Source organism: Phaenicophaeus curvirostris, chromosome 2, assembly GCF_032191515.1.
Source record: "Phaenicophaeus curvirostris isolate KB17595 chromosome 2, BPBGC_Pcur_1.0, whole genome shotgun sequence".
Taxonomy (NCBI): Eukaryota; Metazoa; Chordata; class Aves; order Cuculiformes; family Cuculidae; genus Phaenicophaeus; species Phaenicophaeus curvirostris.
In genome coordinates this window covers 45,211,186-45,227,994 of record NC_091393.1, presented here as the reverse complement: position 1 = coordinate 45,227,994, position 16,809 = coordinate 45,211,186, and the positions used below count along the sequence as shown (strand labels likewise).

Genomic DNA, 16,809 nt, shown 5'->3' with positions numbered 1-16,809 from the left:
TGCTTCTTGATGTACAGGATACAAACAGTACTACTTTTGCCTCTCCTAAGGAAACAACAAAGCTACCATAAAATCCATCCTCAGCAACTAAAGCAATCTAACAAGCTCTAGAGCAGACTTCAAAGACAATGGACATTTGCCTTTTTAGCAAATTTTCATCCGTAGCCAGATATTCTTTTTTTTTTTTTTCTAGGATCATTTAGACATAAAACCAAACAAGAAATCCTACTACAGAAGCATCTACTAGTATCAGAAAGGAACACATTTTGTGGCAGAGCTTCTGACATTTCAACTTCCCAAACATTTGTTTGACTGTATTAATGATAATATCCTTGCCTCTTAAATATTCTCTGTCTTTCAGGCATGCATGCTGACCTGCCAAATAGGGTTGAGTAGCTCACAGACAAAGACAAGAAGCATAGTCTCTAATGAAATATATTTTGTCTTAATGTATTGCAGTGCTGTTCTTTCAGCTTACTTCTTTTCTTGGGGGCTTGTTAGTTTTTTTTGAACAATGCTGCGATCTGGTACCCCTTACTGCCTTAGAGAAACAAGAAAACAGTAGAACTGTTTAAATTCTACAGCTTCAAATAAATTACCAACATAAAAGAAAATGTTGGAACACATGTGACTAACTAGTTGAATAAATGTTGATAATGCTGCTGGAGTCTATTTATTGTCTGTGTAAAAGGCTAATGCAGAGGATCTCACAGAACTGCTCAACACCTCCTCATGCTCACAGTCTGTTTATCTACTCCCAAGCCACGATTACTAACTACCTCTCTTCTGCACATTGGCATATAAGGAGAAGTGTCAGGATGACTGTAGGAAAGCAAATACCCACTGCTCAACTACACAAGAGTTTTTTTGACAGAGCTTAGGTGACCAAACCCATACCTTTTGATACTTTGTATCAATGCAAAATAGCCAAATCATCTAGTAAACTTAACCCCCTTTCTCCTTTGTTAATACCAGAAGAAAGGGGCTCAGTGGAGAAGGAAAGCTGAATAAAAAAACCCAAGCAAACAAAGTAAGGTCAAGCCAGAAGACTGAAAATTAAAGAGGGTAAAACCATTCAGATCTGACATGTCAATGTAAGCTTGCACTGAAATCTCTATACATTTAATAGAAAAACAAGATGAAATCTGGCCTCCCTATCATCTTCAAGGTTAAGGCAATGGTCTGTGTGCAGCAAAAATCTGATTTACTCTCAGAAGGCTTTATTTACATAATAATACACACTGGGATCAAAATGCTACCTGTTGTTTGTGTGAAAATGTTGCTTAAGGAAGGTCAGGCTTGGTTGATTCTTGGAACATGTCTAATAGGCAGCAGTCAAACAACTGCTACCTGATCAGTGTCAGGGATATAGAAATAATTCAGAGTCAAATTGAAAGCATACTTCCAATTCAAACTAATTTATTATCACAGCCCAGTTGCCTGAAAAGCAAAACAAAAATCTAATAAAAGATATGTTTCAATTTGGAGCAGCGAATGTGGAAATGAGGGCAACAAAATGAACAATGTAAGAGAAAAATGTTTGGCGTTGGATTCTGAGCAGAAATATCTGAATCACTAGTAATGCTGTAGCTTTGAAGCAGAAACAACATTAGCATTGCTGCTAAACTATACAGAAAATACAGCACTACTGCTAGAACTGGGGTATTTTTATGCTTCCAAATGCTGCTGCTGCTTTGACTTAATTTTAAAATGTCTATCCTGTAGTTTATCACTTACCTGCACCTTTTAAACTCTACAATTGAAATTAAGACACTACTGAAAACATTAATTTTTTAAAAAAGACTTCATATATAATGTTCTCCTTCCATCCACAGCTTCTTTTGCTTTATACTTTTCTACTATGTACAGTCAACTAGAAAGAGAAGCTTTACTATTTTAGAACTGGGCCATTATTTAGAAAGCACGGCACACTCTATTTAAACAAGTGCTTTATTATAAGTCACTTAATTCAAACGTGTATTTGAAGTTGAGCATAAATATTGTCTTTTAGAGTGTCTTGGACTATTTTTAATAAGAACCTTCAATTCTTATGCAAGCTAATATTCCACTAACCTTTAAAAACATTTTGGGGGATTTATTTTGTGGCCTTATGCAAAACTTCCTCTGAAGTCATTCAAGGCACTAACTTTAAAAAAATATTCCTGCTGTTTATTTTCTACTTAAAGCCTCAAATGCCATGTGATCAATGTTACCTATATAACAAGGCAGGTCATAAAAATCTATTGTAACATAACCACTTCCAAAATCAAATATGGTCTGACATGCAAAGTTATCACTTCAGATGGAGAATTACCAGAAAGAACAGATGAACTCTATGTCCTGCTGTCATATATAATGCCATATTCTGAAATCCAATACTCTAAAAATACATTTTGGTTATTTAAGTGCCAACTTGCAAGCCTGCCCTGAAACTGAAAAGTCCTCCTTTGTTCTGTTATATGCCACATTATTAAGTAGCCTTGATGAAATATTGGTGAATTACAACGTGGGTCTAGTTCTGTCACAATGGTCATATGCATATTCGAACAAAATCGTGAAAACAGAGGTTCATTTTCATAACTCATGCTGCTGGAGCTAAGATAGTATTCGGTTTTTTTGCTTCCACAGCTTAGCTAGGATCTGTACTGCATAAAGGGAAGGGAAGAAAGAAATAAACACAAAACATGGACATGCCTCTCACATTTTCCATGTTGCATGGGAGTTACTTTCCTATCTCTTTCCACAGGAATTCCCTTTGCTTGTAATACAATATCCTAAACTGACTCTGCCAAAAATAAATGAAACCAATGTAAAACATTCATGGCATCTGTTGTTAATATCTAGCATCCAGATAGGGCAAGCTGGATGACTACATTCTGTAAATTATATACTTTAAATAGAGACAACATCAGCAGCAATGACTGTTTTCTGTCACAGAAGGCTACAATGCTGCATTGTATCTGCCCCTATTATTCATCCTCATAAAAGCCAAAGGTCATGTTCTTATAGACCTATCTATGACCCAGAAATGTAGGCATGTTTTTGGCCTATCACTTTCATGACAGAGTTGTAGAAAGGACCTCTGGAGACCTTTGGACTTTACATCCAGTTATTCCTGTGTACTTGCTAAAAAATTTTGCTTGCAAAGTATACAGTGAATGCACCATCAAAAACTTTTACCAATATTTTACATAATGTATTCCAGAACTTCTTTATCCCCAATAATTTTTCTCTCATGACTGTTATGAATCTTGCCTGCTGAAGTTTAAGCTCATTTCTTTTTTGATTTATCCATCATGGCAACAGAGAACTGATTCCTTTCTTTCCCTTTGTAACAACACTTTATGGATCTTAAGGCAATTTCTAATTTCTAAAGAAATATAGTTATTTACCAGGGTGCATGGTTGTTTCAGGATGAATGTGCTTACATATTTTTTCTGTTCTAGGATCCTGAAAACAAGTATTTCGTTTGTCTATTGTGATTTAATTGTTTTACTGTAATAAAATATCCCTCTCCTGCCTCTTCTGCTTTGCTGAATGCTAACTGTTCTTCTCAGCAATAGCTTGTAGCTTATGTTGTCAATAAAAATACTGGGAAGCTCTATTGGATTATCTGTGACTACACCACTATTTCAGAACACTGCATGAAATAGTTACCTGCTCTGCCTCATAATGTTGCCATGAGTAGCCTTAATAAGAATGTAATGAACATCATACAACACATTCAGGAAGTCTTCCCGGGACACAGCTCTGCTTGGTCTTGAGTCATCTCCATAACGCTTCCATGTCAAATCTGCCTGGGACGCCGTCCTGTTGACACCTGGGTTATCAAGATAATATTCCCAGGGCACACTGTTTCTAGCTCTTTGGTCATCAGCATAATATTCCCATTCATGCTAAAAGACAGTAATATAAAACCAGATTATTAACAGTATGAAAAAGAACCAGGTGCTTAACTTCTGGCGAAAAAAAGAGATGGAAAAGTTACCTCTGTCATCTCTATCTCATGCCTGGTCAGCTGCCCAATCAGAGGGGCAGCCATGTGCCGAACAATAATCCTTGTATGAGTGGGAGGCCCACCTCTTATGATGACTTGTGGGTAATATGTAGTAAAACCTGTCTCTTCTCGTGCTTCAAAGTAGATAGCATATTTCAGTTTCCCTCCATAAGTGGTCAGCTAACAAAGTAAAACACAAAGTACAAAAAAGAAATCTTATTTTCAGTTAGCTAAAGATAAATTCCTGGCCATATGTAGGAGCTAGATACACTCTGCACCTGTGTGCAGTCTGATGAATGCGTGTGTGGTAGAAAATAGCAATACATGCTGTGGAACTGTCTGGAGACAAGGGCAGTGGTAAAAAAAAAAAACATCAGCAATTTGTTATTGTACTAGACTAAAACCAAAATGCTATCTATTTCTTTATGTGTGCCTTGGTAGTCCCCAAATTTCATATTTAGAAAAAGAAACATTTAAACTTTCCCAAGCCAAACCAAGAAATATCAAAGGCACAAAATAAATTGTCACAGAAGTGCACAATAATATCCAAAAGAAGTGTCACTTCATTCGTTTTCTCCTATGTAACTTAAAAAGATCAGGTATGTTTTTGTAAAATTAAGAGAAACAAAAAGTTACCATAGATATATATTAAATTAATGCAGCTTAATGTTTTATATAATTTTTCCTCATGAAACAATCAATCTTATGGAAAAATCTTACATGTTACTATCTGTAAATATATATTTTAAAATAGTGTTTACATTACAGACTTATGAATTTCCAGGCTAATGGAGCAAATAGTTTTCAGTGATGGAATAGCACGTATTTTCTTTTGAAGTACCTTCTACTGTGTGAGGACACACTTATTGGACGGGAAAAAAAGGCACTGTAAAACACAAACGATATTTAAAAATATGATAGTTCCATGTCAGTATGCAGTGAAATTTTATGTTTACCTTTTGTCCCTCAAACTGCTCTGGAAGTCTCCAGTAAACAGGTTCTGACCGCAGATCCTGCATCACCTGTTCTATATTTGCTACTATTTCAGGAGGCTGGAATGTAACCCCTGACACAGTGCTGCGCTGAAGGTTTTCATCCACCAGTGGTAGAATCATTTGTTCTGGCTTCAAGGTCACCTATACGTATTAAAAAAAAAAAAAATTAAGAAAATCAAGTCTGTTTTCCCCATGCAGTGATAATTTATAAAATTCTAACTCTTATAAAAAAATATTTCTAGGTAATCTCATTTCACATCATGAGCAAACTGTCAGTCTTCCTATGCCTTCAGGTACAAACAGGGAAAATGACTTCCCCACAAGCCTTTTGCACCTTGTCCTCATGTTAACAAAGGGCATACTAGCACTAGTTAAAAAAAATTCAGCAGCAAGTGATCTTAAGAATTGTACTGAAGTGATTTTCATAGCGCTGTTTCAGTCTTTGGCCTCCTCTGTTTGGATTGTGAGAAACATATCTTACTAAGAAGCATGCTTCTCAACAATGCTTACATGTCACTGGGGCTGTGGAACACAGTGCCTGATCCCTTGATACTTTCACACAATAGTCAAGATAAGTATTCTCCAGGCAACATATAGAGAGTGAGGGCACAGGGTTTCATAGAATCATAGAATAACCAGGTTGGAAGAGACCCACCGGATCATCAAGTCCAATCATTCCCACCAATCTCTAAACCATGCCCCTCAGCACCTCGTCCACCTGTGCCTTAAACACCTCGAGGGAAGGTGACTCAACCACCTCCCTGGGCAGCCTGTTCCAGTGTCCAATGACCCTTTCTGTGAAGAATTTTTTCCTAATGTCCAGCCTAAACCTCCCCTGGCAGAGCTTGAGGCCATTCCCTCTTGTCCTGTCCCCTGTCACTTGGGAGAAGAGGCCAGCACCCTCCTCTCTACAACGTCCTTTCAGGTAGTTATAGAGAGCAATGAGGTCTCCCCTCAGCCTCCTAGCCTCAAGGCTAAACAACCCCAGCTCTCCCAGCCGTTCCTTATAAGGCCTGTTCTCCAGCCCCTTCACCAGCTTCGTTGCTCTTCTCTGGACTCGCTCCAGAGCCTCAACATCCTTCTTGTGGTGAGGGGCCCAGAACTGAACACAGTATTCCAGCAACGGTCTCACCAGTGCCGAGTACAGAGGGAGACTCTATATTCAGATTCAGTGAAAAATATAACGGTGTCACTTAGATGCTTGTAATTTCCTTAGACTTGCTGGAAGAGTCTTAATAACACTATACAGAAATCACTATTTTGATCAAAAACTGTAATAACATTCTTATTAATTCTGTACAGAAGAAAGTCTCACGGAAAGCGTCTGAACAAATGCAAAGGGCTGGTATCAAAATTGCTTTCTCACAAAGTGTTAGGAATACAAAGAAAATGGATGCAAAGGTATATCTCTAACACTCATCCCATCAACATGGTGTTCACAAGATAGGGATAAGTTATTAAGGAATCAACTACATCTTGATATTTCCATGTACAGCAGCATCTATGGACTGACCAGACACAGAAAGATTCCCAACATTGGCAGCACTAAGTGAGATTTCCCAAGTTCTTATAATAACCATATTTTACTGTTTACTACTTTAGACATCAAGAAAGTGCTCAATATATTTGAATTTCAGATCAGCTTTGCCTTATTGTCATATAAGACAGTATTTGCTTGTTTAAACATGTCTAATGCCATTTGAAGCACCTGAGAATATCTGAAACATTCACTATCAGCTGGCAGAACCCAGTTTCACTCAGTTTACAACTCTGAACCAATTCTGAAATAGATAAGAGTACCAAAAACTAGATGAGGCATGGACACGCATTTTTTTTTTAGATGGGACCATAAATAGGAAAGGAAATTAACCAAGAGATACAAAATAATCATGAGTTTTAAACTATGTTTCTGCTTTGTGCTGCCACAAAGGTCAAAGCACAATTTTCTAGAACTGTTGCTGTCACGGAACTTGATTAAATTTTATAACTTGTCAGCCTTTTACAGCCTTTCATCTCCAGCCTACCAGCATATGATGGGCAAAACTGAAATAATGAGGAAAAAACTGGGTCAGATCATGATACATCACTTAATTCACTGGGAAGGGAAAAAGGTCCTATTAGTTTGAACGGTGAAGGGGACAATGGGTACTATTCGTATTACTGTAACCAAGAGATACGAACCCTTTTGTAAGGGGTCACACCTTGACTTCAGTCTGAAGTATTCTTATCCAATTGATGCTTGTGCATGACAAATCAGGGGCTTTGTTTGATTTGTGTTAGGCAGACATTCCCACTATGGTCAAAATGCTTTCTAGCAGAGACATGACCGATCATACACAAGGACTGAACTAGTAATTTTCTATTAGAAATAGCTCCTCCAGAGCATAACTGAGGAGCTGGCATAGCAGCAACAGACAACAGTGGTCTCAATGTGTGTTTGTGCTTGCTGGAGATAAATGGAGACATCCAGTCTGCCTTATTTGTCAGTCCAGCATAGGTCTCAAGGATTTCTTCCACAAAAAGGCAGAGCTCTATTATTTGCTCTGACCGATTATATACTTCCATTCTTGGATTTAAAAAGAGCTTTAACAATGCTTTTTTAAAAGAAAAATTAAAACCAAAACCAATGAAAATAAACAGATTAACTGAATGATGGGAAATCCATGCTGGACAACAAGCATCCGTGACCCTTGAATACACCTGGGTAAACTGTGTATCATATACCAGAGATTATGTTACAATGCACTGGACTGCATAATTTCCCCACACAACTAGCTTGGCCTTCTGAGGGCTTTAATAGCTTTACTTTGGCTTGACATTAGTTTTCCTATAACTGGTTTTCTTACCTACTTATTTACTTCTAATGTCTCGACCCTGATTGTTTAATGGAACATACAGCTCTCCACTTCTCATAGTGTAAGGAGGGAAATGATTGCTTAAATGCTTGGCCATTTTCTAGCTACCTCTCAGTGCCTAGCTAAAAGATGCCAGCAGGAAACAACATTATCGCATTACATGGCTCAGCAGTTTCCTACTCACCCACATGCGAATCAGCCCCTTTGCCTCACTGCACTGCGTAGTCAGGCCAAAGCAATAGCAACTGCTGCAGCCAAGTGGGTTTCTGGCAGAGAGACCAAATGTACCAGACTTGCACCTGTCACAGTGGACACCTTCCACATTAACCTGGAATAGAGGGAACAGTTTTGGTTTTTTCAAAAAAAGCAAGCTTTATTTTGAGGCAGACATAAGAAAATCACACAGTAATGATAATAACAGGGGTAGAAATAAATAATAATAATGATAACGTGTAGGGAAATACTCAAGGAACTTTCCAGCTTCTTATCATGAGTGTATGCAAACATATACAACAAATGTAATTGATGCATTCGCATTTGTATCCACTGAGTAGCTCTGAGAAACGGATGCTGGCTTCACACTGGCAGTTGTAAATACAGAAAAATCAAATGGGACTTTAGGCATGACATGCTTAATAAATGATTAATAAGATAAGTAAAACTATGTCCTTCTGAAATTACCAGGATTAATCAAGCCTTTTATTTAATAGGAATTAGCTTTGACAAGTTAGAATGTTTAAGGTGCAGTACTAAATGTTCTTGTTGAGAAATATATTTTAATGGAACTATTACAGAGAAAAGCTTTCACCTCTTTGTGACTGTTTTCCACACCATTGAACAGTATTAACAAGGCTGAAACGTTTCACTGTTGGAATGTCAATGCTTTTATTTTCATTTTTTCAATTAATCCAAATAAAACACTATAACAGATACGGCTAGATACACAGTAATTTATGCATAGTCTTTTAAATCCATTTTTTACTGAGATAAAGGTATTTTTAAAAAATCTCCACTATGAAAGCACTGGTTGGCTTTTTCTCCCCACCTTTTTCACTCTTGTGAGTAATGTGAAGAAACCAATCTAAATAACAAAATCCACTTTCCAAAGCTTAAACAGGAAACCAACATGATCCTGAGGATTTACCATTTTTAACCCTCATTTCCACATGTAACTATATCAGGAAATGTGCCTACACTGTATTTAGCTTAGACTTTGCTGCTTTTTGTCAGGGCTGACAAAGGGGCTCCTGAGCCTTTGAAAGCTCATTTCTGCAGCTGTAACAGCAAGTTTAGAATGAAACGATTACCATTTTATCTTCTTCAGCTTCCTCAGTATATAACTTTTTCAATAAAGCTACACAAAAGGTTAACCAACCCTAGATTTAAATTCAACCTTAGCTTTAAATTCTGAAAAAAAAAAAATCTGCTGACTTAATTCAGTATTTTCTGTCACAATTTGCAGTTTCTTACCATTACTCATTAGCATTAGTATATAAATATATTAATTTGCACTCACAGAAACATATAGTAAATGTCGGTCTTAAAAGAAACCACAAAGAAACATTTCTATTTAAAAATACCATAAATCCCCATTCTTTCTACTTAGTGCTTACCAGAGTTACAAGAAAGACATTGACATACTAGACCTAATCAAGAAAAGGGGTACCAAGCAGTTGGTGCACATCATGTTTGAGGAGAGGCTGAAAAAACTGAGATACTTCTATTTTTCCATTTCAGATGATGACACAGGACAAATAACACTGATCGTTAGGCTGAGTTTTACTCAGATGGTCCATATGATCAACTCACTCACTTCCTTTTCCTGATGGTCACACCATAATCAGTGTACAAGTATCTGTGAAACAGAACATGATGTTTTCTGTCCAAATGCACCATAAAAATTGGAAAATGGGCAAGCAGTTTGTGCAAAGAGGTTGTGAAAACCCCATCCTTGGAAATACTGCCTCTTACAAACAAGGTGCTGAACTAGATGACCGCCATAGGTCCCCTTCAATCTACTTTGTTCTACAGTTAATGAGTCTATCTTTTAAACTCAGAATGAAGACACTGGTGCCCATTTAAACAAAGAATTACCTGGCAATTTAATAATTTAAATTAATCCTTCCATTTTACTAGCTCTTTGTGTCAATACAGTCCCTGAAAAGGAATGAAACAAAGTCACAGAAGGAATCTCTAGAGGTCACTTTTTAAAACGTCCTCCTTGAAGCAGGACTATCCCCAGAATTAGTTAGGTTACCTATGCCTCTTTCTAGCCAGTTCTTGAAAATCTCCAAGAACGGAGATTTCACAAACTTTGTCCGCTGTTCCAGTGCTGCATGACTCTCCAAGTGATTTTTTTTTCCTAGTGCCCAACCCAAAATTCCCAAGCTGCCATTTGCAGATGTTGTCCTCGTCACATCTTTTGCCACTATCAGAAAAGATGTGACTCTGCCAACTACCTTTGAAGTGGCTATTGGCTGCAATTGCATTTTCTCTTAGACTCTATTTTGTACAGACTAAAAGAGTCCAGCTCTCTCAGTAGATCATTACAGATCATCTGCTCTGAGTCTCTTCGAGGCCCTTCTCTGGGTTGTCTCCAGTTTCTCAAAAACACTCTTGAATTGGTTGACAGCCGACTGAATATGAGCCAGCAGTGTGCCCAGGTGGCCAAGAAGGCCAATGGCATCTTGGCTTGTATCAGAAACGGCGTGACCAGCAGGTCCAGGGAGGTTATCCTCCCTCTGTACTCGGCACTGGTGAGACCGCTCCTCGAATACTGTGTTCAGTTCTGGGCCCCTCACCACAAGAAGGATGTTGAGGCTCTGGAGAGAGTACAGAGAAGAGCAACAAAGCTGGTGAAAGGGCTGGAGAACAGGCCTTATGAGGAGCGGCTGAGAGAGCTGGGGTTGTTTAGCCTGGAGAAGAGGAGGCTGAGGGGTGACCTCATTGCTCTCTACAACTACCTGAAAGGACGTTGTAGAGAGGAGGGTGCTGGCCTCTTCTCCCAAGTGACAGGGGACAGGACAAGAGGGAATGGCCTCAAGCTCCGACAGGGGAGGTTTAGGCTAGACGTTAGGAAAAAATTCTTTACAGAAAGGGTCATTGGGCACTGGAACAGGCTGCCCAGGGAGGTGGTTGAGTCACCTTCCCTCGAGGTGTTTAAGGCACGGGTGGACGAGGTGCTGAGGGATATGGTTTAGTGTTTGGTAGGAACGGTTGGACTCGGTGATCCGGTGGGTCTCTTCCAACCTGGTTATTCTGTGATTCTGTGATTCTGTGATCAAGTCCTAAAACTGGAAAGCATTTCCAAGCACTCTTATCAGCACTGAGTAGAGGGAGATAATGACTTTCCTCTGCTGGTCATACTCTCCATGATGTCCTACCTTGCAGCTGCATTGGCTACTATGATGCAGTATGCATGCAGCCCAGTAAGCAGTTTGCCTTATTTACAACGAGAGCACATAGCTGGCTTATATTACGTTTGCTGTCCCCCAGAGCCCATGTGTGCTTTTCAGTGGGATTACCACTCAGTCTTTTTCCTCCTAAGCTGTACTCACTGTTGAGGTTATTCCACTCCATTTCATAACCTTTCTATTTTCTCAATCATCAAGCTTTTCAAGGACCCTCTAGATTGTAGTTCTAGTGTTCAGAATGTCAACCTCTACCTCCTCCAAAACAGCAATATTCTCAAATCTGCTGATGGTGAATTCTGTCACCTGTGTCACTGATGAAAGCATTGGCTCGGGGATACTCTGCTTGCTGGCTACAGACTCCATGTCAAAAAACCAATTATTGCCCTTTAAGCCCAACAATTCAGCCAATTTTCAAACCACCTAAGTGTGTTGTTCTTCCAAGAGCAATTCCAAATAAGAATGCTGTAGTTGATGATTCCGAAAGTCCTAGCTTTAGTGATCCTGAATTGGATGCAGTCTACCCAGAAGAACGGATACTACTGCAGTGAATTCTACTCATAAATTATTAATATTGACTCCCTCTATGTCAATGAACTATAAAGAACCAGCACTGTGGCATCCTGCTATTATTGTTTGGTTTTAATTTGCCAACTATCTGAACAAGAATTGTATTGAATGGGGTTGAAGAAATATATGGTGAGAAGAAAACCTATGAGGATGCTGTCCTGGCAAGTATTAGTGTGTGGAAAAACAACTGAGAAGCATTTACGTTTTTCTTTATGTTAGACTCCTCCCATAGCAGTTAGAAAATGCGCTATCAAAACCATCCAGATTTGCTTGCATATATTGTTGGAACAGGCAAGTACAAACATCAGTGATTTTTTAATAAACTTCTCATCAGCTGTAAGATCAGCTTGCAACCTTCATTGTCCTACCTTGCAGCTGCATTGGCCAGTACGATCAACGCACGAGCACTTCCCCATCTCTTTATCACAGCTTTGTGGATCAGTCCCAGCCAGAAAGCACTGACAAGCAACACAGTGTGGGTAATTCCAGTACCCCAACCTGCACTCGGTGCATTTTTCCCCAGAGAATTCAGGGCGACAGAAGCAACAGCCTGTATTTAAGTCACACTGAGAACTCAAGGCTCCAATGAGGCTGCAGTCACAGGGCTAAAAAGGAGTGAAACAAGGAGAAAATTATAATTGCGTTTCTGAAAAAAAGAAACAAAACAAACCCACAACAGAAAAGCAACTCACCTCTTTCAAGTATCTACAAATAAAGCACAGCAGTGAATTTCCATTTTCTGAAGGTAGCATCTGAATTATAAGGCTAGGCATTTACGTTTATTCAACAAGGCTCAAGCAATTGTACTAAGTATATTGTACTTAGTTGTCTAAGTACTAAGTACATTGACAACACTGTTTTCTTTTTGAACAGATATTGCTAATCACTGATAAGTTAGGCAGTGATATCAAATAAATCCAAAAGGGTCAAGACACTGGAATACTTTGCGGACAAAATTTACTTAAAAATATAAGTACTCTCTAAAAAGTGCTTTTTATGTAAACCCTCTGCAGGGCATGTTCAGACCACTTTGTTAAAACTGAATTGCTCAGGGGAAGTGACTGCAGTGGAATCTACTTCGATGTTTATTATTCAGGCATCAGACAGGTAACTATCTTCATTGTATGAGCAGGACTCTCAGATGAAAGTAATTTAAAGAGTAAGGGTTAGAGATTTAGTCATGTGGTGCACTGGGAAGAAAACTTGCTCACAGAATGAGACTTGTGCAGGCAGGTAAGGATAGAAATAGATGATTTGCCAGGGGGTGGCAGTGAGGGGATGCAGGTCTACACAGTGAGTACAGAAGTAAGTAGCAGGGAAAGCTGCAGGCTTCCAAAGAACAGAAGAAACTCTCAGAGCTATTACTGTGACTGTACTGCAAAGTTAGCACAGGACATTTGCTGTGATCACTGGCGTGACCAGAATCTCATATGGAGAAGTTCAGCTTGCAGAAGCAAATCTAGTGCCAGTACTACAGGTTACCACAGTAACTGACATGGATAGACTTGCTAAAATTAAGTACACAAAGCTGAAAAAGAGAGTTGGAAATCACAATTCAGTTTCTAAGCAAGACAGTTTATTACACAAACAGCTACAGCACCTTTCTACTGATCTGAAAAGACCATTTATAGAAGTGATTATATACAGGAAAATCCAAATTAAATCTTAATGGAATACCAGAAAAACTGTTTAACTACTGGTTAAATGCTAGACTACTACCTAACCTAAGAAATAAAACCTCCTGACAGAAAGAACCTTATTCTACAAGATAGGTTTGAAAATTAAGCTTAGAAAGCAAATTGTTCACCATACACTGAAACAGCTTGCTGTGCAATATCAAAACCTAATTCACAATCAGATGTTATGTTTGTTTCGCGAACAAGCAGTTTTATGCAATACTCCCTATCCCCCTGACTTATGACAGCTCTGGAAATCTACAAAGAGTGTGAGCAGGAGATTCACATCTCACTTTGCAGAAATTAGCTGTAACATACTGAAAGATATGGGGGCTGATAGATCATTATTAATTTAGATGGTGCCATGGAACTGCCATACTAATGTGCTCACATAAAAGACAATCAGAGAATATACTCCAGAGCTCAAACAGAGGTCTTCAACCTCATTAGGCTAGTTTCAGAAGCCAAGAGTTTAGATCACAGCAGCACAGCAGAGGTTTCACAAGAGGAGTTTTCCATGCATACAAAAAATAAATCATTCTCGATAATTAGTTTGCAGCCTGAGCTACATGACAAATAGCTTTTTAAGAAAGAGCTTTAATGGTACATGACCATGTTCAGACAAGATATGGTTTTTTGCACTAATTGCAGCAGAACTATAAATCCCTCATCATCAATGAGAATAGCAGAGAGGAGAAAGCATTTGTACAACATTCACTGTCCCCAGTTTTTTACCTTAACTGAATTCTCTCTTTAACCCAAGAGTAGGTCATGAACAACCAATTTCATGGCCTCTGACATACTATCATTGTTTTCTTATTTCTTCTCCCTTCTTCCCTGCCCTTCAGTGGTTTTTTTAACTATACCAAACATGGGAACAAGAAGGATTTAAAGGTTAATGAGTAAGTTTTTTTCCCTGTTAAGAACCCAGGAAGAAAGTGCATTTTACAGCTACGATGGCAGTTTCTTTTTTTCTCTCTTTACTGTCTTTTATGCACGAGTAAACTTTAGTACAAATTCTCAGTGGTGTCACAATTAGAGCCAAAGTAAATTTGTTCCGCAAAGGCATTGTCAGTTACCTGTAGCTCTACATCTATATAAGTTGTGCAAGAATGTAGTCATCAATCATGTTAAACACAGCTATAAGAAAGGAAACCAGGCTCAAGCAGGACACTCAGTATGACAGCAGTATGAATAGGGTGTTCAGTGTTACAGGCTGCATAATTGAGACAGAGGATCTGTAGTGTTCAGTAACAGATTACCAATATTTACACCACAGTCTGACATCAAAATTTGCAAGGCGGATACAAACCATGATTTACAAACCTAAACCCACACTCAGCTACAAATTATTGTATTTATCCCATTGGAAAGAGGTAACAAACCCAAAGAAAATAGAGATTCACTCACCTTGCACCCACTGACAATATCATGGCCCCAGTAATGTGATGCACATTTGTCACACATCTCCCCAACAGTATTGGGAGGGCAGATACAGTGGCCACTGATGGGATCACAGTTATTACCAAACCGTGAACATTCACAGGCTTCATGGGAGGCAGAAAAAAATAAAGCAGAGGAAGAGTTACACCTTTATGTGACACCTGGAGAGCAAACTCTTAACAGGGTTAGGACCATTCCACCAAAGACTTAACAGTACAGTGAACTCCCAGTTATCTCGGGACAGTGGGGCAGGAAAGGTAGGGTAAACCCAAAGAAACCCAAAGTAGGATCAATGCAATACAGGTTAACTGAGGTTAAAGTGACTGCAATGGGAAAAGAATGGGAAAAATAAAAGCACCAATTGCAGAAGTGCTAAGACTTCTGAGATGCTGCACTCACATCCAGTTTCTGAGCCTATGCTGTCCTGTGTAAGAAGCCACCTGACTGTCTCTGAGCCCTCTACACAGGAAACCTGCTGTGTATTTAACCTCTTCCACCAGCCTGAGTCAACATCTTGATATTTCTGCTGCTGTAAGCAGATTTTTCTTAAAGGCCAAAAAACATATTTCAGTTTCTTTTTCCCATTTACTCCCTTCTTTCAGATAACACGTATTCAGTCTTGGGACAACATCAGTAATATGCCTTTTTACAGGAAACTGAGACTGTTTGCATATTTTATTAAAATAGGTTGGTTTTGGAAATGGTTCAGAAAATGGTCTTTGTTTCTAAACAAACAACTCATTGGTGGCAAATGCAGATTTAAGGTATGTAAATAGTTATGTGGCACAAGACACGTAAGTGCTCAGAGCAGAAATAGTGCATGATTATTTTCGCATGCACTGCCAACATTACCCTTGAGGTCAGAGCCAAAGCATTATAAGCTAACTATGACTCTCTAAATGATAATCTATTCCTTGGGGTGTTTACAGGGCAGTGTAACATAATGTTCATTGCTGAGGGCCGTGTTGAAGTTCATTACCTTTACTGTGTGAAACACTTCAATTCAGAGTAAAAGCAGAAAGTATATAACTAATACCTATAGTTCAAATAAGAAGCGATCTTTATTTCTCCCCATCAATGTTTTCAAAATAAGGTAACTGATGCAAAGTAGAGAGTAAGTTTTGTACATAAGTATTTGCTTGTACATAAGTATTTGGTTTGTATTCTACATAAAATCTTTTGACAGAGTGTGGTTTGAAAATGTTTCAGAATACATCTCTCATTGGGAGTCTGAGGCTTTCAGATATGACAGCTCTTCCAGTTCCTACACAAAATTAGTTCAAAAGGCACGGAGAGGAAGCAAGTAATATCACAATATCTCTTGCAATTTTACTTTTATCATTATTAAAAAGGCTGTGGAAAAAGTACAACACATTTGTTGCAAGCAACAGTGAAATAGAAATCTCTTTTCTATCTCTGCTGCTAGAATGTCAATGCTAACTGATAATGCTTTAGGGGTTTTTTTAGACTTTATGGTTTTTTTATTGCACAAGAAAAAAATCAAATTATATTCCTTTTGGATAAATGCTAGATAAAAGTGGTCCAATATTTTATTCGATACTTAACTGTCACTATGGAATTCATTTTTGTGCACTTTCTTCCTACCACGATTTGATATACTTTTATTATATTTCTGATTTTCTCTGTGATTCATAATTTAATTCCTTTTTTTTTTGTCATTTGAAGGAATACATAAAAAGCCTATGAAAAATAAGGGGGGAGAGGGAACCCAGCATTTTGAAAACAGAATTCCTTTCCATCTGCTATATTAACTTTTGAATATTTAAAATATGAATTTTCTGAACATTTTTAGCTCTTGTGACTCTTTAAAATATTTGATGACCACATGCAGATAATTTTTAT

The 16,809-nt window shown here is 38.3% G+C and overlaps 1 protein-coding gene across 1 annotated transcript in view; it reads right to left on the bottom strand.

Moving 5' to 3' along the window:
- The window catches only part of LAMA2 (laminin subunit alpha 2), a 362,543-nt gene that overhangs the window by 107,441 nt on the left and 238,293 nt on the right, over window positions 1–16,809 (bottom strand). Inside the window, exons 22-27 of the mRNA XM_069851862.1 lie at window positions 14,914–15,050; window positions 12,196–12,432; window positions 8,032–8,175; window positions 4,954–5,133; window positions 3,989–4,177; window positions 3,658–3,896 (exon numbers count right to left, since the gene is read on the bottom strand). Of these exons, the coding sequence (XP_069707963.1) occupies window positions 3,658–3,896; window positions 3,989–4,177; window positions 4,954–5,133; window positions 8,032–8,175; window positions 12,196–12,432; window positions 14,914–15,050 (1,126 nt within the window). The remainder of the gene's footprint in view (window positions 1–3,657; window positions 3,897–3,988; window positions 4,178–4,953; window positions 5,134–8,031; window positions 8,176–12,195; window positions 12,433–14,913; window positions 15,051–16,809) is intronic.